This window comes from Daucus carota, chromosome 1 (assembly GCF_001625215.2).
Source record: "Daucus carota subsp. sativus chromosome 1, DH1 v3.0, whole genome shotgun sequence".
Taxonomy (NCBI): Eukaryota; Viridiplantae; Streptophyta; class Magnoliopsida; order Apiales; family Apiaceae; genus Daucus; species Daucus carota.
The window spans coordinates 2478000-2505483 of record NC_030381.2 but is presented as its reverse complement, the minus strand read 5'-3'; the positions used below and the strand labels follow the sequence as shown (position 1 = coordinate 2505483).

General features: G+C 36.4%; 3 protein-coding genes across 7 annotated transcripts; 2 read left to right on the top strand and 1 right to left on the bottom strand.

The window, feature by feature from the left end:
• LOC108204622 (uncharacterized) lies at window positions 1-7694 on the top strand. 2 transcript variants are annotated; one of them, XM_064090054.1, is made up of 16 exons: window positions 1-296; window positions 2351-2478; window positions 2572-2643; window positions 2720-2833; window positions 2965-3033; window positions 3154-3210; window positions 3753-3806; window positions 3876-3938; window positions 4159-4221; window positions 4597-4761; window positions 4852-5007; window positions 5701-5781; window positions 5896-5957; window positions 6523-6642; window positions 6960-7079; window positions 7353-7477. In XM_064090054.1, exons 1-15 carry the CDS (start codon window positions 107-109, stop codon window positions 7039-7041), a joined length of 1476 nt encoding a protein of 491 aa, XP_063946124.1. In that variant the 5' UTR covers window positions 1-106; the 3' UTR covers window positions 7042-7079; window positions 7353-7477. The 2 variants fall into 2 exon arrangements, with proteins under 2 accessions (XP_063946124.1, XP_017229642.1); XM_017374153.2 differs by lacking the exon at window positions 6523-6642 and having other exon boundaries at window positions 2-296; window positions 7353-7694.
• A 1171-nt stretch (window positions 7695-8865) lies between these two features.
• LOC108200820 (trans-Golgi network-localized SYP41-interacting protein 1) lies at window positions 8866-21689 on the top strand. Of its 4 annotated transcripts, none has more exons than XM_017369092.2 (10): window positions 8866-9022; window positions 9131-9261; window positions 10066-10710; window positions 10909-16437; window positions 17468-18398; window positions 18499-19175; window positions 19747-19888; window positions 19999-20080; window positions 20163-20319; window positions 21236-21689. In XM_017369092.2, exons 2-9 carry the CDS (start codon window positions 9202-9204, stop codon window positions 20263-20265), a joined length of 8169 nt encoding a protein of 2722 aa, XP_017224581.1. In that variant the 5' UTR covers window positions 8866-9022; window positions 9131-9201; the 3' UTR covers window positions 20266-20319; window positions 21236-21689. The 4 variants fall into 4 exon arrangements, with proteins under 4 accessions (XP_017224581.1, XP_017224574.1, XP_017224569.1 ...); XM_017369085.2 differs by having other exon boundaries at window positions 10066-10719; XM_017369080.2 differs by having other exon boundaries at window positions 10066-10723; window positions 10898-16437.
• A 951-nt stretch (window positions 21690-22640) lies between these two features.
• On the bottom strand, window positions 22641-24300 carry LOC108209323 (probable sarcosine oxidase). The gene has a single exon (XM_017380166.2). The coding sequence runs from the start codon at window positions 24021-24023 to the stop codon at window positions 22791-22793; it is 1233 nt and encodes a 410-aa protein (XP_017235655.1). The 5' UTR covers window positions 24024-24300; the 3' UTR covers window positions 22641-22790.
• Window positions 24301-27484: the final 3184 nt, after the last annotated feature.

Sequence of the window (27484 nt, the reverse complement as noted above, 5' to 3'; positions counted from 1 at the left end):
ACTTTTCCACCATGACATACAGATTCATTCACAGATATTGTAAGTATCGATAACTACACACTCTATAAACGCCCCTCTCTTCTGCTTCAGAGGCCTCTGCTCTGCTATGGTGGCCTTCAAAACTCCCGTTCTCTCCGTCCTTTTCGCCGTCTTTTTCGCCGTGCTTATCGCGAGCGCTGATGCCGACGCTTCGTCAACGGAGGAGGAAGTTGAAGTCGTCAGATCGGACGGCGCCGATGCTTCGGCGGCGATGAGAATTGAACTCGAGCAACTCCAGTATAAGATTCAATCGCTAGGTTAGTTCAATCGATTTAATTGTGTATCTGTATGATTTTTTTGTGAATTGTGTTGAGTTTGTTGTGGAATGAACTGTTTGTTTGATTCAATTGAGCTTCGTGAATGTTTGCGAATGATTATGTATGGATTCGAGCTTATCGAGTAGGTTATAACGGTTTGATTTATGTAAATTATGTTGCGGTTAGTGAGATTTTGTTTATTCTACACTCCGGATGTTTAGTAATGTGCAATGTTAAATATTAGTAATTGAAACAATTTGAAAAATTGAACAAAAAATTATCCAATCACCATTAATGAACATTAGATAAAGCTTAACGAAGAAGATAGGGATTGTATTTACATGTTTGTTGCAGAGAGAACATATGAAGGTTCTAGAGAGAGAATGACTAAAAGCATAAACTGTTTTTAGACACCACTACTAGGCTATATACATCAAGCTAGAATGTAACCAACTATAACTAACTAATCTTAGCTGGCAAATCAGAGGAGAGAATATATTACACCAATGACCACTGTTGGTTATTGCGGTACTGCAATGCTCAGCATATTCAATAAGTATTGAATTTTGGTACTAATGAGTTTTTAAATTGAAACGAAGTCGTATGTGTAGCTTGAGATTGTTTTGAGGAGGAAATAGGAATCGTAGAACGGTAATTGACAAACATTTGGTCTGCGGTGATGATGATGATCGAACACTTGAGTTACTTCAAGTGGTTTTTGTTTATGTTACGTATTGGTTCGTATTTTGGTTGCTTGGTAATGTACACAGCAAGTCATTACGGTGTTGCGGTTAATGGTTTGGTACTTCGGGAAACATAGTTTATGGCAGCGTGTAAGTGGTCATTAGGTTAACATAAATATTTGTAGGTGTAACAGGTAGTGGTCATCGTATGTGTAAATAATTTGTGGATGTTAATTAGGCTTTATATTGATGTGTGAATATTGGTCTAAGCGTATTAAGTAAGTTGACATATTAATTTCTGTATATATATGTTGTGACAAGTGAAACTTCATTCATATTACTAATTAGACTGTGTTTTGAGTTTGTGATGTTTCTAGATGGGAATGGTTCTGTTCAATATCAGTATTCATTTTGCTGGTTTATATGAGTATATTTATGCTGTTTCTGTGTATAATTTGAGGTTATTTTGAGGAGGGTACAGGAAGTCAGGGTTTAATAGGGCTGAAATAAATGCTCTCTCTGTTTTCAAAGCAATTGGGATAATCTTTTTTCTCCTTTTTGGGATATATCACTTATTTACACTTCTTTAAAAGCTATAAGATTCTCTACACTCATTATGTTGGGGTAGAAGTATAAAACAAAAAATTGCAATAAATGCAGTCTTTGTGTAATAATGAGGTGTTTTAATATAGTATCACAGCATTAAGTGACTATTATGTGAAGATGGAGGGATTAAGAGTAGTCTGTTGTGGATTGTTGTAATGATTGGACACGTAATTTACTTTATTTGTTTTTTTGGTCTATATCTGGTATTTGTTCTTAAGCTCCCTTCTTGATATTTTACATGGTAACAAATAGTAATATCGCATTTAATGGTCCAGCTCATAGTCTCTTAGGTAAACACATGTTGTGGCTGCATTAATTGGTCATCACTTATTTATTTGAGAGAATGCCAAAGAATCGTGGTCGTCATTTATTTTAATGTTTTGTGAATGTAAGTGATTCTGGCAGACAGGTTTGTTCTAAAAGTGGGAAACTATCTATGTATAGAGTATTTAAACCCTACTTATAGTTTATGGAAATAAATCATTTTTCTGTTGAGACTTGGAAGCACTGCTTGTCATGGCTGGCAGCACTAGATTTATTGAACCAGTGACATATCTGTAAGAATATGAGAAGCTATAAAACATGGTGTAGTGGAGTTATGTATCAGCAGTAGTATATTACATAGTGAAAAGATATGCATGACTGCATCAACTGCTTAAGATTATTTATTGTTGCTCAGTAATTCTTGCTAGTTGAGGACACCAATCCTGCTAACTTATATGCTGTCATATGTTGCGACTTCATCTGACATGTTTATGTGTAAAGAGTCTCATGTTGATTTAAAGATTCAAGAGATTAAAAGTAAGGATGACAAAATCTTTGAGAAGGAAAATATCATCAAGGAGAAGTCAGATACAATAGCATCATTGCGCAGCGAGATAGCTTCTGTTCAAGTAAGACACAGTAGTATCTGAAATGTTTTGTTTGTGTTCCTGGTAGATATACAGTATGTTTCTTATTTTAAACAAGTTTCTATTGTTTACTAGAAAAAAGGAACCTCCGATGTTGAAGAGCAATTAGCAAAGGCCAATGCACGATCTGCTGATCTGGAGAAAGAGGTTAGTATAAGTAAAACAAAGTTTATACTCGTACATATTAGTAAACCTGGTACATAATATAATATATATTTGTCAGGTGGAGAACCTTAAAAATGAAATGGAGCTTAGGGCCCAGGAGAAGTATGAATTGGAGTCCCGGATATTAGAAGCTGAGAACAAAGTCCTTGAATTGAATACGAAACTCCAGAGTGTAGGTTCCTTTCAATGGTGAATGGAGTTAATCATAATTTATACTGAGATTTTTACCATTCCAATAAGATTTTAACAATTTAGGATCAATATAATTCTTCTACCAAGGTTTATTTTTGGTTCATTTTGCAGCTGCAAAAGAATATTGATGAAGAAAAGGTCAAGATTAAAAAAACTGAACGTGCCCTTCAAGTTGCCGAAGTATGTTGGTAGTTGGTACTAGGTTCTTAAATTTTGCATATAACTAAAAATATGTTCTACAAGTCATTAATTTAATATTGCAGATTTAAAACTGCCTTTTATCTTGAAACTGTTCTGTAGGAGGAACTGATGAAGGCAAAACATGAGGCCACTTCCAAGATTAAGGAACTCACAGAGGTACATAACATAGATTGTTATTTTCCTCATCTGACTTTGTCCTTTTGGAGGTCAAGTTTAACTATCTCAAGGGTCATATAAGGTGCTTTTTGTCATATTGTATTTGCACCTTCTGTAGAAGGTTGAGTGTGATGTAGTACAAATTTATGTTGGTCTATTCTTGTTGCCACGACTACTGACATACCTTTTAACCCCACAAAAGCTTTGAGTAATTTTCGTATGTTGTTCCTTGTAAGCCCACCCAACAAAATGATTTTTTCTTGGACCAATTATTAACTCGCAGATGATATCTGTAGTAGAGAGAGCTAATCTTGGACGAGCTTGCCAAATTCATATTAGAAAAGAGCTTCATAATAAAGTAGTTGCATTTCTTGCACATATTTAGTTGTGCCCCGAAACTGAATACATTTTTTTCTTAAGCATGGTATTAATTGGTTGGCTAGGGATCCCAGAATGTTTTTTCAGTTTCTAAAGTTATTCGTAACAATTTTTACTGAAGTTTGTAGTATATAATCTTCCTCATGTCTATAATTCATAAACAGGTTCATGGAGCATGGCTACCACCGTGGCTTGCAGTTCATGTTTTTACTTGTCAGGTATGACATATTACAGGAGTGTCATATTAGTATTCTCCTTTCAGTTTTGACCTTGTTGCTAATCTGCAGTCATACGTGGAGACACAATGGAACATGCATGGAAAGCCTGCTATGCAATTACTCGTTGAAAAGGTACTACTGTTGGACCACTTATTTCGTTTGCCAACACTGATTTCACAAGGTCTCTTGTGTGCAATCAGCTAAGAATGTTTTCCTCTGACTGTTAGTGTGGTTACAATTTACCAATGGTAGACAATAATGTTTTCCTATTAAATGGTAATTATTCGTTGTATGTTAAATATTGTCTCCTCTCTCCTGTATACATTAAAATGCATTCCACCTTTGTGCGCAGGCAAAAGTAAAGAAAGGTCAGGTTGAGAAATGGGCTGAACCCCATGTGGAAACTGTGAAAACTGTAAGGCACTTTTGAAGATTTTGTTCTTGTCATATAGTTTAACATTCCTTTACGTTTTATATGATAAATTTATCTGAAATTACATAAAACAGCTCGTTTGTTTTCATTATTACTAGTTTAGCACTGATATTTAAGGTGACATGTGAATACGTAAAGATTTATTAAATGCTAACTATATATAGATTATATATAAGATCAAATACAATCAAACTGATCGGAGTAGGGAATCTAAACTGCATCCTTATCAGTCAAGGCAGAACTGCAAGTGACAAAAAACTAGAAAATGATACTGATGATCCAATAGAGACTCTAAACAGATCTGGATATGTCTGACTGGACTTTTATTGTCTTCTGTTTCTGTCTTGTAAATCATAGAACTGGATTCCGTCTATCAAGGAAAAATGGTTTGTTGTGAAAACTACTGCTGAACCACATGTGCAGTCATTCACCACAAAATTTATCGAGGTTTATGAATCATCCAAGACTGCCGCAACTCCACATGTTACTAAAATTTACGAAGTTGTGGATTCATATTATCAGGTATAAACATATGCTATATAAATGTTAACTTATGCAGTTTGCTAGACTTTCTTGCTAGGGACATACTAAATTTGATTCAATTAATTACAGGAAGTCAAGAAAGCTAGCAAGCCACACATTGAACAGGTTGCCAGCGTAGCAAAACCTCATGTTGATAAAGTAAACAACATTTTGGAGCCATATACAAAGGAGGCATTTCATGCGTATGGAAAATTTCTTGAATATGCTACTGTGTATCATCAGGAGGTATGACAATTGATTGGCTTCCTCTCGGCTTATAAGTATAATTTCATGTCACTTTTTAATGTAAGGTTTTGTTATTAATGCTCTGGTGAGGTGAGAGATAGTAGAAGAAGGGTATACAGTTGATTACTATGAGAAGGCACTAGAATCCTTTTGAGCCCTTTTAGAAGTCCAGTGTTCGGGTTTTCACAGAACAAGTACCCACATTTGCTGCTCATTAGTTAATCTCCTATTTTTGTCAGATACATGTTGGTTTCACTTTGAACTGTAGATTCAGGTAGATGTAGGTATTTTACTAGCAATGTTGATAAATTAATAGTTCATTTCTGGAGTCAATGGCAACTTGCAAAGCCATCCCTATATTAAGGTGGCATTGGCTATTTCAAATAAGTTTAATATTTAGTTTCTACTATTAGAAACACCAACTGAACTTCCGGACCAGAATTTCTGGAATATAAGGTATGTGATCACTGATCAGAGTATAACTATCAAACAACCTGTCAGGCTAGGATTTTGTCCAAAGTTTGTCATCACAGTGCTGAAACTTTGCTACAAATAGACTTTTTTTTGTAGCCAATAAAACCTAACAGTTAAAATGCAGGTACTTGTTATTTTTTTCTCAGTCTATTAAATTTACCAGGTGCTTATGCTACTTGATATGTTTAATATATCAAAGAATTCAATTTTTCATTGAAGGTCCAAGACACTGTGCAAGAATCTCTGAGAAAGCATGAACTGACAAGAGCTATAGCAACTAAAGAGTTGGTGTGGTTTGCGGTATGTATCTGTAGAATGTAGTTAGGATCTTATCTGTTTTCTGTCAATTACCTTCAGTTAACTGTTTTATGCTTCTGTTATTGTTCTTCCAACAATAATATTGTTATCTTTCAGGCCTCAGCATTGTTGGCTCTGCCAATCATCATTTTGTTCAGAATTTTTTCAGTGATCTTCAGGTCAGTGTAGCTATCATTAACCCTCTCCTTAACTCGCAAACTCATCTTTGAATATTAAAGTGGATTACTAGGAGGCCATCTTCTAGGGGAAAGATTTACCTTTTATTGTGCAGATATCTTTTGAGAATTTTAGGGTGCTTAGTCCTCTTGCCCTCTCAGTACAATGTTAAATGACCAATTCTTTCTATTCCTCAAGGTTTTGTGATGTGTTACTGTTTTGGGGCAGGGGACAAGAAACGAAGCGTAGGTCTTTAACATCTATATATTGGGAGGAAAGAGTTGTGGTTGTGTAGTTGGATAGTGAATAGTGAGCAGTGGTTCTCAGCTCAGCTAATATACACTGTAGATATTGCATGCTTGGAATACAATGTATTCACGCATTCGAATCTTTACTCCCCTCTCCTGTATACTTAATAATCGAACATATTGAAAATTGTAATATATTCCAGAGAAAAGGGGAGCCTTTGTGAGGCCCACTTAGGATATATATTAGCAAGTAGCAACTAACCAAAATTTTGCACCCAGGGTTTGTACTAACCTTTGAATAAATTATGTGGATGGAAAGAAATGGACTAGCCGGGAAGTTTGCTGGATTCAGGTCACTTCACTATACATATAAGTTGGTAGAAAGAAATGGACTAGCCAGAAAGTTCGCTAGATTCTGGTCACTTCTCTATACATATAGGTTAGTGTTTGTATACTCATATAAGTTAGTGGTTTTATACTAAAAGAGATCCCACGGATACATGGTTAAAAAAGTTTGGGAATTTTCATGCTACTTTTATGTTTGTTGATGGCTGGTTTATCCAAAAAGAGAGGTTGGGGGAAAGTACTCGATACAAAGGAACATCTGTTTGATAAACGCACGTATTTATATTCACTAATCCACCTATCCTTCTTTATTAACATTTTGTTGTATGTGGCTCTCATATTCTTGCCATTTTTCTCTCATAAAGAAACCAGAGTAACAATACTTTTATCATTTTATGTACCGAATTGCAGTAAAAAGCCACAGAAACCCATTCGAAATTCTAATACAAGCCATTCTCGTCGAAAGGCTAAACGTGGACATTCGGAGAAATAGTACTATAGAGCTTGATACTTTTAGCATGCATATTTAAGGTATGTTTTTGTTTGGCTTGTTGTGTAGAAATTTTGTACGTAGTTTATGTGTATTGATTTATTTTTACATTTGTTTCCTCTTTTTTCGTCGATTTGAACTTTTCTTCCGAGCCAGTATTGTTTGACCTTTGGTTAGCGTTTGAAAGAGGGGACATTGGTGAACCTCTGTATTGTAGTTGACGATCGTGCCTTGGCTGTTTTAGATGCCGAGGTTTTAGCAAGATCTTGCTCTTGTCTAACCTAAACATAGCTGATTTCTTACTTTTGTTGTAGGTGTGGTGAACACTGTTCCCAACATGGTGTTTGGCTTTTTTTATTCTGGGCTGCTGCTTGTAATTTCCGAAGCTCTTGGTTATATCTGCCTTCGTACTTGATACGAGCCATCTACATCCTTCCACCACCCCTTCCAAAAACAGAGTGAAGCACCCATAATATGTCTGTATGTATGTATCATGGTATTTATTGTAGATGTAACTTCTCAGTTTGCTCTTTCAAGTTTTTTTATATGTTCCAAAGAATAGCTTCTAGTTTTTATATTATTGTGCACGGGGATTTACTATTATTATTTTTTTTAAAGTTCACAGAAAGAACACCTCCCAGGGGTATATTTTACAATGTCTCTAGCCTTTCAGTTCATAAACTGCAATTCGTTTCTGTTCAGCTCCTTCAGCAAGGTTGTGTTTGTACATTTCTGTGGAGACACATAAGACATCTCGTGAGTCGTGACTAGCATAAATAATCCATATGTCCTTGGCAATAACAACACGTGAATCACCTTGCTAACTAGTTAATGCTGTCTTTATGGTTTGCCTACACTCTCTCAAAATAAACACGTTTGTTTGAGATGCTGCAAGTATTATGATGTGAAGTACTGTTGTTAGAATTGTTGAGAGAAGCTTGAAGAGATTTTAAAGAGTTTTTGATTTGCTTTAAAACAAAATTTTCATATTTATTCATTCAGTCCGGTTAAAATATGAGATGTATTTGTTAATATATTTAGTCTTTTTACACTTATAACTTGAAAACTAGAAAAATGGGCGAAAATTTTACGGGTCAATTTGTATAAGTTAAAAATGATCTCACAGTGCATTTTTTAAATATATCAATATATACATGAATTTATTATAATGGGCTTGGCATACTGAATAAAATTTTATTTACATCGAATTATGAATAAAAATATATGAACATTTATACATTTCACTTATTTTTATATGATTTTAACATCCGCATGCTTTAATTATTCAATTTTTGATATTTTAACATGTGTTAACAGAAATTTTTACATTATGCATACTAGATCATCTTTTCTATATTATAATCATTCAACTTATTAAATTTATGATTTTAACATCCTCATGCTTTGATTATTCAATTTTTGATATTTTAACATGTGTTAACAGAAATTTTTACATTATGCATACTAGATCATCTTTTCTATATTATAATCATTCAACTTATTAAATTTATGATTATTATCACTAACGCAATTTCAAAATAATATATTGGAGTGTAGAAATGTATATTCTTTTCCATATTGTAATTTGAAAATAGATTTCATAAATTTTACCTATTTATTTCAATTCGAATAAAAAGTGAAAATAGCGAAAATAATCTTTTTATAATGTTTTTTTTATGTGTAAGCTTGTCGCGTTTAAAGTTTTTTATTTCAGTTTTAAAAGAAGTAAAAATAAAAATTGCCGACACACATCTCGAGAAAACAAAAAATACAGCACAACAAAAGAAGATCGACTTTCATGTCATTGACCCGACCCTGACCCGCTCGTGTCATCTCGATCCAAATAACAATATAAATCGGTCCTGTTTTAGAGTAGAAGCTAATCAAACCAAACCAAACACTCCCTACCTAAATTTCCAAGCCCTAATTTTCCCCTTGATCACATCCTCAATTCAAATCTCGTCGCACAAATCTCGTCTTTTCGGTCAGATTTCTTTTTCATTTTCACCAATTTCATCTCCATTATATTTATTTTATGAAATTTTATTGTTATAACGTCTTTTTAAGTGATTATTATTGTGTTAATTCTCAGGTTTGATCGTGTAATGTTGATTGAATTCGGTCATTTTTGACCCGTGAATCCCTAGTTTGGGGATCTTTTGGATGGACAAGAGTAATAGTAATAAGAGTCGTACCGATATGCTTGCAGCTGGGCGCAAGAAGGTACTGTTGTTTCGGTTTAATTTGTCGTAGTTTCCGATATAATTTATCGTAGTTTTCGACTGTGCTGAGCTGGAATTAAATGAATTTGGATGTGTGTAGATTGTGTGTGTGAGATTAGGTTAGGTTGTGTTTGTTCGCAAGATGCGGTGAGATGAGGAATAGCATTGTTGTGATTGTGGACAGTGTGAAGCAGGATCTAATTTATCGTAGTTTTTGATATTGAATTCGCCTGTGCTGAGCTGGAATTTAATGAATTTGGATGTGTGTAGGTTGTGTGTGTGAGATTAGGGTAGATTGTGTTTGTTTACGAGACGCGGTGTGATAAGGAATAGCATTGTTGTGACTGTGGACAGTGTGAAGCTGGATTGAATTTATCCTAATACAGAATTACAAGGTGTTTTTTATTTGTTTTATATAAGGATTGTGTTATATATCAGCTAGTTTGTAAATTCGAGACTACTTGATAATATAGGGGAAGATTTTTTTTTTTTTTTTTATATAAAAAAGGATTGAATTTAAGTCTTTTTGAAGTTTAGTGAATCTTTTCAGTGGCGGTGCTTACTGATCTCTGCTGTTAACGCTTTATTAGTTCATTTCTCGGGGAATGCCAGCTAAGTTTTGTATTATAGACCTTTAACATGTGACAAGTTAGGGAATGTATAGAGAAGAAGTTATACATACATACATACATATAATAATAAGCTGAAATGATCCTATAAAGTTCAATATCATTTGAATATTATCATAGAGATATTAGTAGACGTTTATAGTTCTTAGAATGACATCTTGCATTTTCTTTACCAGCTTCAGCAATATCGTAAGAAAAAGGATGGTAAGGGGAGCAAAAAAGGTGGTAAATCTGAACAAGATGCAAAAACCGAGGCGGCAGCTAGTGCTGTTGATCTTGCTGATGCTAAACCACCAGTTTCTGGAGGTGAAGAATCTGGATCTGTTAATCTCGCTGATGTGAAACCTCAAGTTTCTGGAGATGAAGGGTCTGGATCTGAATATGCAAGGGAGCGTGTCAATCCTCCATCTTTGCATTCTATGGAGAATTCTGTGGCTGCTGATATTGGTGAGTCAAGTTCTGGATCAATTCCAGTGCCTATTGTTTCTGAAACTGGTGAAGTTAAAGCTTCATTGACGGGAGTTGTTAAGCTTCAACTAGATGGTGCAGAAGCTGACGAAGGGGGTCAGAGATCAAATGTTTGTAATGAGAAGGGAGGGGATTCTTCAGTTCAAAACAAAGCTGAAAATAGTGCTGACATAGATATTGATACAGTCAACAAATCATCATTAGAAATACTGGAAATGGCCAGTTCTGAAAAAAAGCCTCACCATGTTAGCGTGTCTACATCTGTTGATTCATTTGCCCCATCTGATTTGATTGATGATAGTGGAAAAGGCGATGATGCAATTGAAGTGAAGCCTATACATGGGGTAGATCAGGTACCAGATGTAGGTTGTGCCCGCATTCTCTTTTTTATAACTATTGTATAGCTTGCTACCTGGTTTCTGCCTCCACCCCTTCCCCTAAAACATATCCATAGAAGTGCAAATTCTTAATGAAATGGACTGTTTTTCGTTGTTAAGTTTAGTAACATATATAATTGAAATCTAATTTATTGATTGGTAGGGGCAATGCAGGAGGCTGAGCATGCAAGTTCGGAGAATACTGATAGAAGCAGGGCAGTGGAATTTCAAGGGGATGTGACTGCTGATATAGCAGGGCCTGATGTGTCCAGCTACCTGCACAATGAAACTGACATTTCTGGATCTGACAGTTCCTTTATTGAGATTGAGAAACAAAAGGCTGGCGAGAATTCAGACTCTTGTAAGCCCTCACCCTTTGAAGCTGATGGCGCAGCTGTAACTGCTGAAGTAATGACAGAAGATATGATGGTGGGCTCTTTAAATGGACAAATTTCTAAAGCATCTTTGTTGTCGTGCACGGGACCAGATGATGATTCTGCCAGTAAAATGATTTCCTTGGCAGATGGAAGCTTGGTAAGCCTCTCGCAGCTTGCCGGGGTGGTGCACAGGCTTGATGAAGATGAGTTCAGTTTTCTGCTGGCAGCACGAAAGCATGCTAGTAAAGAAATTAGCAGTGTTGGTGTTCAGGGTTCTTGGTTTTCTGATGTTTTAGAGCCACTTCAGGAACAATTGTATCTCACTAGTTTTGCCAAAGATTTGTATCAGATTATACATGAGGATATTGATCATCAACATTATCAGATGGTCAATGACCATTCTGCAGCCACTGGTTTGCTTAATGAAGTCCAGGTGAAGAATGAAAGCCTTGGGCTTGAGCTTCAAAAATGTTTATCAGAAATTCAATTATTAAATTCTGAGAAGGGAGACCTCCAAAATGAATTTGGGTTTTTGAAGGCAGAGTTTGTGGAAACATCCACTAGATCTGATGAACTACAAGGTAAGTTGGCGATGTCACAGAAGGAGTTGGGAAATGCATTAAGAGACTTGGCTGACTGCAGGAATCTGGTGGCAACATTGCAGACTGAGAATGAAACTATGAGCAGGCATCTGACTTTGGTGACGGAGGAGAGAAACAAATATGCTGATGAGAATGCTATCACAATTGGAAATATTGATTTAATAACAAATGAGAAACTGAAGCTTGAGGAGGAAAAGGACTCCTATTTGAATGAATATAAAAAATTGTCGACAGAGCTGGCTGATAACAAGGCTTTAGCAGAATCTCTTCAGCTCGAAAAGGATAGTTTGAAAGGCATTCTTGTTTCACTCACAGAAGAACATGATTTTTCTATCCATGAGACGGAAAAACTGTCCACAGAATTAATTGAATACAAGGTCATTGCCGAGACTTTACAACAGGAAATCTCCAATTTAAACAATAGTCTTGCTTTAATAGTTGAAGAGCGAAAGGAGCTCATTGAAGAAAAAGATAGAGCTTTGTATGATAGAGAAAAGGCATCAGCAGACTTAGCTGGGTGCAGAAGTTTGATGGCGGTTAAGCAGTTGGAACTTGACGAGGCTATCAATAAACAAAAAGAGGCAGCTTTGCATCTTGAACAATTAACAGAAGAAAATTTGTTGCTTACTAGTACTATAAACATATATAAAGCTAAGATTGAAGAATATAAAATGAAGAAATCATCTCAATCTGGTGATGATCAAGTGATATATCCCATGATTCCTCAAATGGAGCAGGCAAGCGTAGATGATGGGGGTGATGATTCTAACATAAAATCAAGTTTGATTCCAGTGCAGGATAGATCCTTATCTTATGATAGCAATGCAGAATTATCACCTTTGGCCCAGCCTAACTTGGACGGGTATGATGAGTCATATGGGTTTGTATCTGTTAGGGGACAGTTGGTGCAAGCAGGCAAAGTGCTTCACAAGCTTGAGAAAGCTATTGAAGAGATGCATTCTCAATTAGATTCTTTGAGAAGGTCCAGTACCAAGGTAGGTGCACCTGCTGTATCTAAGTTGATTCAGGCCTTTGAATCGAAGTCTCAAACTGATGATCATGAAGCAGAAGGTATTCCATTAGCCGAAGAGCAGTCACATTCTGATCTGTACATGTTGACTAAAGAGCAGACAGGATATCTTAGAACCTTGTTAAATGAAATAAGCGTGGCTGCTGAGAATGCTGGTGAATTGGTTAAGGTGGAGAAAAAGGGGAAGATAGTTGCAGACTCTGCATTGAAGGAGCTCAAAGTTCAATACGATACTTTGCTAGGAGAGAGTTACGAACTGGGAGAAGCAAAGATTGAACTTTCGGTTCTTTATGAAATAATAAGACAGCATGTATGCAACACTGAAGCAAAGAAAGATGAACTCTTACTTTCTTATGACACCTTGAGGCAGCAAAACGCCATTGCTAAAGCAGAGAACAGCGAGCTGAGGAATAGGCTAAGTTCCTATGAATCAAGAATCAATGAAATGCTGGGGCAGTTGGATGAATTACACCAGAACTCGCTAGAAATGAATTCTTCTAACTATAACCAGATGGAAATTTTGCACAAGGAAGTGTCCGATAAGACCTTAATACTAGAGAAAAAATGGGATTCTGTTGTTTCTTGGCTTCTTAATGCAGTTGAAAAGATGGATAAGCATATTCAGTCCAGTCCCTCGAACCACTTGACCGACACCAGTGATGAAAATGACATTGGTGACCGTTTTGTTGCTTCAGTTGAAGGGGCTACAAGAATGATTGATAATCTCAAGGAGAAACTTGATAGTGCTCATTCAGAATTTGATTTGACATGCAGTTCCTACAGGGATTTAACTGTAAAATTTGATAATTTGCATGGGCAGCATGAGTTGGCAACTGGTTTTTTGCATAAGATCTATGCCAGCCTAGGGGAACTTGTCAGTGATTCATATGGATATGTAGAAAAGAGTGAGGCTGATGTTGAGGTTGAAAAACTGGTAGATCCTCTGAATTCAATCATTGAACATTTGAGGAAGCTACTGGAAGAAAGGTTGTTACTGAAGTCTCTGATCAATGAAATCAACTCTGATTTGATTGATAAAACAAACAAGGTTGAGGAGCTCAATAGACGATGCTTTGATGGTGATGCTATTATGAAGCTGGTTAAAGAGGTTGAGGAGATGGTTAATCTGGAAGGTCTCGAGATCAACCTAGAGGATCCTGCATCGTTTGTAGAGTCTTTAACCTATTTACTTGTTCAGAGATACGAAGAAGCAAATGGCATTGCTATCTCATGTAAAGAAAAATTGGGGGTTACAGAACTGAAATTCAGCGAACTGCATGCACAAGTAGACCATATCATTTTCACTTTTGTTCATTGTGATAATGAAAGTGTAATTTACAAGGAAAGTTTGAAGAATGCTATGGAAGATTTGGTTATGTTGCGGTCTCAGATGCTAAAGAAAGTAACTGAACTTGAACAATCAGAGCAGAGGGTATCTTCTCTCAGAGAAAAGCTCAGCATCGCTGTTGCCAAAGGGAAGGGCTTGATAGTTCAGCGGGACGGTCTCAAGCAGTCGCTTGCAGAGAAATCTGGTGAATTCGAAAGATGCTTGCAGGAGCTACAGTTGAAAGATGCCCAGCTTCTTGAGGTGGAAACAAAACTTAAGGCCTACTCGGAGGCTGGTGAGCGTGTGGAAGCTCTGGAGTCTGAACTGTCCTACATTCGGAACTCAGCTACTGCATTAAGAGAATCATTTCTTTTAAAAGATTCTGTACTTCATAGAATAGAAGAGATACTGGAAGACTTAGAGCTGCCGGAGCACTTTCATGCTAGGGATATAATTGAAAAGATTGATTGGTTAGCAAGTGCAGTTGCTGGGAATTCATTAGCTCCTGCAGACTGGGATCAGAAAAGTGGTGCAGGAGAAGGACCACACATGGATGCCTGGAAAGAAGAGATGCCAACACACTCAAATCCAGAAAATGAATTGACAAAAAAGCATGATGATCTACAAAGTAAGTTTTACGCGCTGGCTGAACAAAATGAGATGCTTGAACAGTCACTGATGGAGCGGAATAATCTTGTTCAGCGATGGGAAGAGATCTTGGATAAAATAAATATGCCCTCTCAGTTACGGTCAATGGAGCCAGAAGATAGGATTGAGTGGTTAGGAGGAGCACTTTCAGAGGCTGTTCATCGGTGTGAATCTCTACAGCAGAAGGTTGATAATGTTGAAACCCTTTGTGGATCACTTTCCACCGATCTGGAGGAGTCTCGAAAGAGAACATCCAGCCTTGAAGCAGCTCTTCATTCAGTTACCAATGAAAAAGAGCATCTTTCTACAAGTTTAGAGATCCTTAGTCGTGATAATAATATAGTTTCACAGAAGGCAGATATGTTTGAAGTAGAAAGAGAAAAATTGCAAAATGAAGTAGCTGTTTTGAAGGACAAGCTGGAAATTCTGCAGGTAATAGAACAGCGTGATCACCATGTTGATTGTGAGATAAGAAGATTACAGGATTTGCTCAGTGATGTACTTCAGGATTATGATTCAGGAGGGCAGAATTTGGGAGCTACTAGTATTGAGTATTTAGAACAGTTGCTTCGGAAGCTTGTACTGAAGTACACAGACCTTTCTGCGCAGGAGGTTGTGCCAGTGGTCACAGTTGACAAACATACCTCTGGAATAGGTAGTGCAACTCTTGGTGAAAAGACAGAGTCAACTGAGGACCAGCAGGTAGCCACCTTGAGCAAGCAGCTGGAGGAGGTTACGGGAGATTTGGAACGTGTAAAGGAGGACATAGCTATTTATGCGGAGAAAAATAGAACTTTGATTAATGAGCTTGAAAGACTAGAAGCAGAAAGAGGAGAACTTCGAGAACTGCTTAAGCAGGAGGAGCAGAAAACAGCTTCAGTTAGGGAGAAATTGAATATGGCAGTTCGGAAAGGGAAGTCAGTGGTGCAACAACGTGACAGTATGAAGCAAACGATTGATGAGCTTACAGTTAATGCAGAGCGCCTGAGATCCGAGCTTAGCACTCGGGAAGTTGCTCTTTCAGAATATGAGCAAAAACTTATGAACTACCGGCAGATGAAAGAAGGTGCAGAGTCCAAGAGTTTGATCATGGAAAATCAATTGGCCGAGGCTGAGCATGATCGGCAGGATAAAATTCACACTCTCAGCACAATTTGCAGGGCCTTGGATGAAATTGATATTGACTTGGGGCATAATTCTGTTGATCCAGTTAATAAGATTGTACAGATTGGTAAAATATGTTATGGTTTACAAGCAGCTACCAAGTCCTCTGAACATGATGCAAACAAATCCAAACGAGCTGCTGAGCTGCTTCTTGCTGAACTGAATGAGGTTCAAGAAAGAAATGATGGCCTTCAAGAGGAGTTAGCGAAAATCACAAATGAAGTTTCCAAACTGTCTATGGAGAAGAATCTAGCTGAAGCTGCCAAGCATGATGCTCAGCTGCAAGTTGAAAACTTATATGCTCTCCTCTTGGAGAAGGGAAATAACCAGATTTCTGAGTTTGCAGCATTAAAACCTTGTGTATATCAATTAAGGAGCAGTTTCTCTGATTTCATTAATTTGTTAGGCAATGCTTTCTCCAAAGACTTGGAATTAGTGCATAACCTGGCAGCCACCTCGAAGTCATACCTAAAATCATCCGACAATGCCAACTTGGTTAGTCTAGGAACTGGACTTGGTTCTGCTGGCATTGGTCAAATCGTTTCAGGGAATGAGGTAAATCATTTTTTAAACAATGCCTATGACCAAATATACTTGTATCCTTTTATTTGTTACTTTAGTATATTTATGTCAGGAACGAAATCATTTTTTGTTTAGAGCAACTATAAAATGGTATCAGACAATTGCTCAACACCCTCACTAATTACTCTAAGATATTTTTTTGGACCTATTATTCTATCCCTTCTATTCCTTGTGCAGATGAAGATGCATCTTTCATAGAGAGGTCTTAATAATAACGGCCAAATTTTAGGATTACAAGTATTTGTAATGTTTCTGTTTTATTGTATGAATGGAAGTATTACATAAAGTCATTGGATATTACATATACCAACACATAATATCTGAAATGAACCTTACACATCTGAGGGCAGTATTTCCAATAGGGGTGTGTTCATTCCCATCCTATTGGGGTGGGGGGGTTGGGGGGGGGGGGGGGGGGTGTTAGTTGCATAGTTGATAAAACTATACATTTAGAAATTACTAAATGTTAGTACTATAAATATTTTAGTAAGATACTCAGTGGAAAAAAAGCTTTAATAGTCGTGTACTCATGTGAGGGAAAGTTGATAAAACTATACATTTAGAAATTACTAAATGTTAGTACTATAAATATTTTAGTAAGATACTCGGTGGAAAAAAAGCTTTAATAGTCGTGTACTCATGTGAGGGAAAGTTGGTGGCCTTATTGCCGAACATTCTTTTTAACTTTTAAGCAGAAATTGTTCCTTCAGTTGCAGAAAATTGTAGTTCAACAATAATTGTCTCCTTAAAACTACTTATCCTACAATTTAATACACAACCTACAATCTTCTGCAATGTTTCGTAATGTTTCGTATTTTACATTTAAATTGTTTTGTAAAAATATGATAGATACATGTTTTGTTTTTAATGTTACTAGAGGTCAGTCACCAGTGGTTGCTCGTATTTTCTCAGGCTCACGCACACCCTCAAACACATCTTCAGTCGGTAAAAGATATAGCTAAGCGTGACCCTAACTTGTTACTTTTTCTGCCCTCTTTTTCAGGCTACTTCTGCCCACGAGGAATCTCTTATTATCAGTTCTTTCGGGGAAAGGGAGCAAGATAAATTTAATAACAATACTCAGGGTGAAATTCGTGAATTTATTGAATACAACCTGCAAGAGCTTATCGTAGAGATTAGTGGTGTAAAAGCGAAACTATACAAACACACATCTTTACTACAGGAAGAAGCTAAAGTTCTATCGGAATCAGTGGAAAGTTTTCATAAAGAAATGACTTCTCAGCATGAATTATGTGAATCAGTCAAGAGAGAGATGTTTCGCTTGGAGTCCATTGAGAAACAGAAAGATGCGGAAATGATGGTATTGCGCAGTGATGTTTCGATGCTCTATGAGGCCTGCAAGAGCTCATCTGCAGAATTAAAAAATTGGAAAGCTCAGCAGGTTGCAAAGGGTTTGGTTCTTCAAGGCCAAGGATTTAACTATGACTTAACAACAGCTGGTACTGAAGGAGAACTTATTGGACAGACTATCTCAACATCCGGAGGTTCTGTTAGTGCAACAGCAGATGAATTATTATTGACTGTTAAGGAAATTGTCAGTGCTCAAAATAAAAATGTAGAGCTCAGTCAAATGGAATTGAAAGCTGAGATCGCAAATTTGCAAACAGAACTCCAGGAGAAGAACATTCAACAAGATAAAGTTTGTTTTGAACTGGTCAATCAGATCAAAGAAGCTGAATCTACTGCAATGCAGTACTCGAAGGAGCTTCAGTCTGCCAATGACCACATAAATGATATAGAGAGAAGGATTGATGTACTGGAGAGGGACCGTAGCTCGTTACAGAAGACAGTAGAGGAGGAGCATAACAGGTTTCAGCAGAAAGTGGAAGAACTAAAATATCGGGAAGCTGCTTATATAGACATGCAAGAGAGAATCAGATCCCTGACTGATGCTGTAGCTTCAAAGGAACAAGGTCAGTTTCATCAACTTCTGATATTACCTTCACTTGCATGCTTGAAAAAAGTGGTGTGCGTGAGTTTTAATAATGTTAATCCAAAATTTCCTCATTGCAGAAGCTGAAGCTATAATGCAAGCACTTGATGAGGTGGAGGCTCAGATGGAAGTCTTGAAAAACAAGAATGAGGAATTGGAAACTGTTCTGAAACAAAAGAATCTGGACTTGGTGAATGCTGAAGCTTCTCTTGGAAAGACTTCAAAAAAGCTTTCTGCTACTGTGCGGAAATTTGATGAACTTCATCATCTGTCAGAAGACCTCCTGTCCGAGATTGAAAAGCTTCAATCTCAGTTGCATGATCGGGATGCTGAGGTCTCTTTTTTAAGGCAGGAGGTCACACGAAGTACTAATGATGCTATAGCTGCATCACAGATGAGCAAAAACAGAAACACGGATGAAATGCAGGACTTGTTATCATGGCTAGATTCAGTTGTTTCTCACGTCCTGGTGCACAATAGAAGCTCTTTTGATAAGGAAATAAATCCTGATCATGAATATAAAGAGAGACTTCAGAAGCAGATCATGGCTATCATAACCGACTTGGAGGAGCAACGAGCTGTGATGCAAAGCAAAGATAATTTATTGCGCTTGGAAAGGAATAAAGTAGAAGAGCTGATGCGAAAAGGGGAATCTCTTGAGAAAGATTTGCGGGAAAAGGAATCTGAATTAACTATTACTCGAGATGTGGGAAATTCTGGTCAGGGGGCTTCTGAAATAGTAGAAGCTGAATCTGTGGTAAGTTACTAAGTTCTATTTCTCATGAGCTGCAGTTTGTTGTGTTAAGGCATCATGTGAATTTGATTGATCTTTTCATCATTGCTGTACAGGATTATCTTATTATTTTATACTGAAATACTCTCTTTTTTGGCAAATTGTATTGTGAACAGTTGTTTTGATAAAAGAAAGAAATCCTTAATGTGTTTGAGATTTGATCAGGAATAGAGATATTTGTGAACATCTAATAAGAGAGATTATAAAGAGTAACTAATAAGAGGGGTGTATTTCTTAATTATTATTTTTTCATTGTCAAGTCTGACATCATTAAGTAGGTTGAGATTCTCTTCAACTAACAAAATTATGAATAAATAATTTAGTTCTGAAGTCAATAAACCATTGCATACAAGTCCAGGAAAAATAATTCATGCTCTGAAGGCTGAAAGCATGTCAAGTATTCATTGCATACTTCCTTTGGAAGTTAATGCTCTGGTTGAGGTCAATCTAGTGTTCTTTCTGTATAATATTGTATTTTATCTTTAGATTGTAAATCATTATCAAGAGTCCGCAAACTTATTTAGTCAAATTGCAGACAAACAAATGGCAATTACCCGGGTCATCAAGTGTGTCCCAAGTTCGTAGCTTGCGCAAAAGCAACAACGACCAAGTTGCAATCTCTGTAGATATGGAGCCTGATAGTAGTCGGGATTTAGAGAATGAAGATGATGATAAAGGTAAAAAATTTCACTCGTTTCTTAAAATCTCATGTCTATGTTATGAACTCTCTACCTTTTTATGAAAATGATGACACACCGAGTCATTTTTTGCTGTTTTTTCTACTCAGCTCATGGTTTCAAGTCCCTCACTACATCTAAGGTTGTCCCGAGATTTACAAGACCTGTGACAGATTTGGTTGATGGCTTATGGTAAGGTTTACTAGTTTATTTACTAATTATTTTCCAAGATATTTGTAATAGTTCTGACACTGCTTTTATCAACCAATGCTAGGGTTTCTTGTGACCGTGCATTAATGCGGCAGCCTGCTCTACGTCTAGGTGTCATCATATACTGGTTCATATTGCATGCTCTAGTTGCAACTTTTGCAGTTTGAGAGGCAATGGATCCCCGTCTTGTAACTTTTGCCGTTTAAGGAGCAAGTCACATGGTTAGTCACTCCCTCACTCCCCCAAAATCCTATTATATAGTTATGGACATTGGAATTGATGGTATAATATCATGTTCGCCCCTGTTTTTACTGCAACTCTTCTATCTTCATTTATACAAGTTTTTACATAAGTAATGCTATTTATTTGCTTGTTCTTATACCCCTCCACATTTGTTTGTTTGCTTGGCAAGGCTTCAATCATCTTATATTAAGGTGTATGATTGATCTTATATTAAGGTGTATGATTGTCATTAGTATAAGCCAGTAGGTTAGTTAAAATAGAAGTTGTACCTAGATGTTACAATTATCAAAATACTGCAGTTATTCAAGGATAACACACAAGGTAAAGGGCACCGAAATATTCTGGTCTTTTGGTCAAAAAATCATAGCTGAGAATATCTTCTCTTGATGGAGGATGCTCCGCAAATAATTTTGGAAGAGAGCTGCAGTGGTAGGATTTCGTGTCACATATTCTCGTTAATTGTCTTTTACCCTTTTCCTAGTCGGTTCAACTTTGCTAAATATTGGAAGCAGATATCACTCGACATATATCCCCTCAATAGTATTTGTTTATGTACAAATTTATCAGAATTATAGCCTTTTAGTTTTTCTCCTATGGATCTTTAGTTACATTACTAATTGAGATTGACTAATTCTCTTAATTCTTTTCAATGGCTTCTAATTCGTATGTGTTACATTTATTCTTCTATTCTAAACTAAACCTATGAGTTTGAAGTATAGCTTGTGCTTGTTCTGGAGAAACTCATTTTCGTTTAATACTTCATATATTTGTACCTTCTGGGGTGCATACTTGCATCTCCATATGCATGCATATTTATGTTTCTACAAATTGCGGTTACAAGCCATATGTCATTTTGTTTTTAGTTAGGATTATATATCTATTTTTGTCGTGCAGGTGCGGTGATGAAATTGTGTTCTGGGATGGGGATTTTATTGTGTTCTGGGTATGTCTATCCTGTCCTCATTGTTGACAAGTATATCAATTATACGAATTAGATCAACCAGGTCGTCATGGTTCCCTTTTTTAGTGTTCCTTTGTAGCCTGGTTGCACTATATAAGCAGAAAAATTTTATATAGGGAACAAAGATTGAAAATATTCAGGTAAAACCATTTTTTATCAATACTCGTGTGTTACAGATCCTTTCATGGATAGATGTTTTGTTGTACTTGGAAGAATGTAGTATTGATACAGTTTTGTAGTTTGTTTATACACAAATTTGACTCCGAAAATGTAGTCAGGTATTAGCAAGAAACTTGTTTATATGACCTGTGTTTTACAGGATTTGTATCTTTGGTTTGTGCCTGTATCGAAAATAATAGCACGGGTGATGCGTAGCTATTATGTTCAGTTATTGTAATTTGAAAGCAAGCTAATAACTTGCATAAGCTTTGCCGTTTGGAGTATACAATCGAAAGTGTGGCCGTAGGTTTAGAGTTTTAATCTATGTTTGAACCTAATAAAAAATAAAAATAAGTATTGTACACCATGATAGTTATCGAAAATATTACTTTTGCAAAAAATAAACAATATACAGGTGTTTGTATAAAGATAACCTGAGTCCAGAGCAAAGAATTTCTTGTAATTATATGCATGTTGTGTTCGCCCGCTGGATTACCAGTAAAAATAAACAATATTGGCTGTGGTTTGGTTAGCATGAACGAATACAGAAATGTATATATATCTAAAATATTGGGCATGTTTGCCAGGCCATATTTATCAAAATAGGGGAAATTTTTTATGCAACATAATAATTTTCAGTATGACATATTTAATAGATTTTTAACACGTGCATATTTCTTGCTATATTTCACTGCTAAAAAAGTATGTTCAACTTAGAGATGAGCAGAAATCGAACCAAAACCACCAAAACTGCATGAAACCCGAAACCGAATCAAAAACCGCCAAAACTTATGCGTACCTGGTTGATCATGGGAGCTATAATTCACATCATTCCAACTGGTTGAACCCCTGGAATCGGGATGACCATTCACGGTGAATTTTTCTTTCCTTTTTTTTTTTTGACTTATATATCTTACAAATGAGTATATGTTATTCTCAACAAATTCGAACCCCGCTGTTCAGGCACGTGGGATAAACCCAACACTTGTTTAAGTTGAATATTTTTTTAATCCTTTTGTTCTGTTTTTGTTGGTCAATCGTTATTGATATCCCACCAACAGATTATTCATGGGGGTGTGACCTCTAACTACATCATCTCCCTCACCTAAAGTTTGTTAAATGCTCACAAAAGAAAATCTACATACAAGAATGAAGAACAAAAGGAAAAGAGTGAACAACTGAAAGAACACAATTTTGCAGATTGAAGAAAAGCTTAGCCACTCCAACAATATAACTCGAAACATAAAATATCAAGAGCTTAAACAATGATGCAAAGCTAGTAATTCATTAATCTAAGATGATTTAACACACAAAATACAATGACTTCTTTTAATAAAACAATGCATTAACCTGATCTTCAAACTCCTTTAAGTTTCCTTTAGGATTTCCCTCAAATCTCCCCAACTTGAAGTGATTTAGCTCCACATCTTTGGTCTCCCCGTCGATCACGAGATCAGCCAAAACCTTACCCACCAATGGACCCATCTTAAACCCATGACCCGAAAAGCCTCCCGCAACAACAATGTCATTTCCAAATTCTCCACCTAAGAAATCAATCACAAAATCCTCATCCGGGGTCATGGAATACAAACAGGATTGAGTCGACACCGGCCTCGTTGAGTCAACCAAGCCGCCAAACCTCCCATCAATCCACTCCCTCAATGCCTCCAATGCTGAAGGTGCTACAGTCCATGTCCTGTCATCAGGGTCACAATTGCGACCCCCATGTACCGGAATTTTCAACAGTCCCGGAAACTCAAGCGATGGCGTACCATATATATATGGCACACCATAGCTAGCAAACGTTGGAAAACCACTCTCGATAGTAAACTTCGTGGCGTGATCATCCTTAACTTTCCAGTAACACACACAAGTTTCCAAAGGTTGAATAGGAAGTACAACACCACTTACTTGCTTAATCAGTTTCTGCATCCAAGCCCCAACTGTCACAACACACTTTTTACACCAAAAACTTTCACCTCTAGCAGTACACACCAAAATGCCACCTCTCACAGTATCCCTCCTTATATCAACAACTTCACAATTATCTTTGAGCCTACAACCATTCTTAAAAGCAAGTGCTTGAAACATATAAACAGCCTTAGTAGGCTTAATAACCCCACCCATCTCCGTAACCAAACCAACCCAATTCTCAGGAACCTCAATTCTCCCAGTAAATTCATCAAACACTTGGCGGGCATCAAGAACCCGGTGAGAAATCCCATTTCTCCCACAATTATCAATAACAGACAACAAACTCTTGTCATCATCCGGACCCATGTCAAACTGTTTCGCCTTGAAATAAACCTTAAACCCAATTTCAGCCTCCGCCTCTTCCCAAAGCTGAGCCGCCTTTATAACCATCGACGAGTAATATTCTTCCGGGTACGTTGTTCTCAGAGTTCTTGATTCTCCGTGAGACGAACCCAAGTGGTGCAGAAAATCAAATTTCTCCAAAATCAACACCTTTTTACCACGCTTGGCTGCCTGATAAGCTGTAGCACTCCCCATTATGCCAGCCCCGATCACAATAACATCGAATTGCTCACTTGAATCCGCCATCAGAGTGATGATAAATGTATGTAGAATAACACAAGTGGAGTTGATGTATGTGTTGAAGAACTAGTTTCTAAACATGTGGGAGTGAACAAAGATGGGGCCCATTAGGAGCTACATTTTGGACACATCGCAAAGAAGACAAGATTCTACGTGTTCATTTTTGTTTGTATCTCTTGTTTTTCTGTTCTCCCATCGTTCTCGCTCTCTGCTTGGTTTGATCCTCTTCGCTTTAATCCAAAAGCTGACTGCAACTTCCTATCAAGAGGTGGGAGAGGCATGAGAAAACAGTAATGTCTAAAATTTTATTTTTATTATATATCTAATTGTAATTATTTTAAATGAAAAATAAGTTACTAATACAATATAACTAAATTAAATATGGGTCTTATTCCTGACAACCGTGTGTTAGAGAGGGCTTATCTAACACATTGTACGGGGACTATTAGATTTATATTTTAAAGACTCAGATTCAATTTTATTTTCTAATAAATCCGCTATAAATATTCGCGGAACGAGAGTTCGCCTTTCCGCGGATAATATAAGAAACTTTGTCGATTCGCGAATATTAATAGCGGATCCATTAGAAAAAAAGATTGAATCTGCCCTTAAAATATAGATCCAACGGCCCGTGTATTACATAAGCCCTCCCTCACACATGGTTGCTAGGGAACAGGACCCATTAAATATATTGTATTTCAACACTCAATCTAACAAATGGTATCTGTTCACTCTAATTCAACGCTGAAAGAGAAGAATACGCTCTTTTGCTCGTCCATCTCCCCAAAGGAGTGTAAGTGTTGTTTATGTCTGTGGATTGAACAAGATTCACGATGATGAAATTGTTAAATTTGCCCGTTACGTCAAAAGGATAGTCCTGAATTTTGATAATGAAAATGTCGATATTGTTGTTTTTTGTAGTTATACCGTTATTAAATACGAAGATCTTGTCAGGCGCATATTTATTGTTGATGTTCTTGCGAGAAAGGTTATGCTAAAGCATGTGATCAATGTGTTGGGTGTGAGTTGGGAGCAACTTTGAAAAGCGACACCTAACTCTGAAAAGTGAGGCTTGCTTAAAAATAAAAATATTATATAAAAAAGTAAACTATAGTTTACCACTGATTAGATCATAGGTGAAATTAAATCCCTTCATGCCAGGCTTGAGAATCGTAAATCAGACCCATTTGACTCTTGAAAGCGAGAAAACGAGTAGCATGCTGTCGGAAAAGTCTTGTCTGCCTTTATCTGTTTTGAGCATGATCATAGGTGAAATTAAATCCCTTCATGCCAGGCTTGAGAATCGTAAATCAGACCCATTTGACTCTTGAAAGCGAGAAAACGAGTAGCATGCTGTCGGAAAAGTCTTGTCTGCCTTTCTCTGTTTTGAGCATGAGAGGCTTCCCATACTCGTAATAAACGGCTAGGAATAAAAAAAGGTCAATAGTCTATGTTGTTGCAGTTCCTTCTCTTTTCACTGAGATGATATCTTTTTTTTTGTCACAGTGACACAAAGTCATGAAGAAGTTGGAGGACTTGGAAAGAGTTGAGACTATCTGTTTTCTTTGGCCTTGTTTGGAGATCAGCTGTCAGCGGATTGAATTAGATGTTTTGACTAGCGGATTCAAATAGATGTTTTGACTAGCGGATTGAATTGGCTGTTTCTCGTAAAACTGTTTGGTTAATAGCTGATTGATTAGCTTTTTCTGACACAAACCAAAACCTCTAACCCAAAAAACTCTCCAAAGTAGCTTTTTCAAAATTAGCTTTTTAGGTCCTGAAAGGATATCTTCGATATTAATTTATTTTGGTATTTATAAATAAACGTAAAATTTAAATCACCTAGTAATCCTCCCAATATGACATTAATTTGCATGATTATCTTTAAGTGGAAAAGTTATCTCTAGCAAGTTATTTTATATCAAAATACCTATTTTTAAGAAATATATTTTCACGCAATATTCATGCTGAGGGATATCGCCAATCTACGATATTTCCCTATCCTCATATTGCAAAATAAAACTCGCATGAAGATCGAAAAAGGATTATCAAGATTTGATATTCTTTAGAACCCTCATGTAACATTATTTTTTAAATCTCTCAATTAAAGTAATTTATTCCCTGATTTACCAATTCCTATTTTACGGGATAAATTATCTTTAATTAGTCAAAAATAAATCTTTCATTCCAAAAACTGTTTTCTATCCAAAAGAAAGATTTACTCTATCAAAACATTAATATTTGGATGGTCAAATATTAATATCCATTTTTCTTAGTTCCTTAAATATTTTCTCCAAGGTCTCTCAAATTATTCATTTTTCGGAGAAAAATATTTTAATACTTAGAATGAACTTTAAAAATGTTAAAACCATGATTTATCAAGAATCATATTATTCTAAGTATTTTGGTATCAAAAATTAGTCAAGGGTCTACTCGTTTTGACCAAATACTAATTTTCTCGGTTTACGCATATTTCCTTATTTATCGAAGGAAATTAATTTAAATGCTCAAAATATTTTCATAAAACTCCACACTATTTTAATCTCAAGGAAATATATTTGTAGTATTTATCCAAGTCAAAATTCTAGCCAAAAACGTTTTACAAATCGTCAAAAGGATTTACGTATTTTATTCATACCCGGAAAGCGGTTTTTATCATTTTAATTCCAAATAAAATACTTCCACTTGCTAGAATGATTTGAAACTTTGGGGATATCATTTTTATGATGTGATGTATGTTAGGTAAAAGTTTCGTGATTTTTGGAGAATGTTTTTCGGGGTGTGTTTCTGAACGGTTGACCCGAGAAGCTTTGACTAAGCGTTTGACCTAGGAGACTTTGACCAAAAATTACCAAACTTCACAGATTTCCATTTTCCAATATTTAGAAAATTGTCATATTTTTTGTTGGATTTATTGGAGATGTTTAGAAATAAGCTAGTTTTAATTAACGATACTTAATCGTTAATTTATAGTTAATTGGGTTGCATTGGGGTGTGTGCCTTATCCTCTTCCAAGCAATAAGTGCTGAGATAAGGTGTCACATGTTGGTTGTCAAGTTGCTAGGCTAGTGGACAAGAACAATGTAGTCATCCCTTACATCACCTACCCATTTACATCATCCCTTACATCACCTTCCACTACCCACTACCCCAAAATTTCCCTATAAATACCACCCCATCCCCATTCATTTTCAAAACAAGCTAAAGAGCCAATTAGTTGCTGGGAATTTTAGAAGTATTCTCTCTTTCATCTCTACAAACACTCTCTACAAATACTTCTTCTCTAAAACCTCTTCTCTTATATATATATATATGTATATATATATATATATATATATATATATACACACACACAAGGTTTTAGTTATATAAGCTTAGTTCAACCAACCAAGCTCTCTCCCAACTCAACTAGCTCAACCACTACTACTTTAGGCCTCCCGTAGGGCTGCCCAAGTTCCGCCACTAAG

Excerpts from the sequence above, each read along its gene's own strand:
- LOC108204622 (XM_064090054.1), top strand. The coding sequence starts at position 107 with ATGGTGGCCTTCAAAACTCCCGTTCTCTCCGTCCTTTTCGCCGTCTTT. Across the intron at positions 3,034-3,153 it reads GTGCCCTTCAAGTTGCCGAA|GAGGAACTGATGAAGGCAAA; the intron begins GTATGTTGGTAG and ends ACTGTTCTGTAG. Across the intron at positions 3,807-3,875 it reads TTCATGTTTTTACTTGTCAG|TCATACGTGGAGACACAATG; the intron begins GTATGACATATT and ends GCTAATCTGCAG.
- LOC108200820 (XM_017369080.2), top strand. The coding sequence starts at position 9,202 with ATGGACAAGAGTAATAGTAATAAGAGTCGTACCGATATGCTTGCAGCT. Across the intron at positions 10,724-10,897 it reads AGATCAGGTACCAGATGTAG|GGGCAATGCAGGAGGCTGAG; the intron begins GTTGTGCCCGCA and ends ATTGATTGGTAG. Across the intron at positions 20,081-20,162 it reads GATTTGGTTGATGGCTTATG|GGTTTCTTGTGACCGTGCAT; the intron begins GTAAGGTTTACT and ends AACCAATGCTAG.
- LOC108209323 (XM_017380166.2), bottom strand. The coding sequence starts at position 24,023 with ATGGCGGATTCAAGTGAGCAATTCGATGTTATTGTGATCGGGGCTGGC.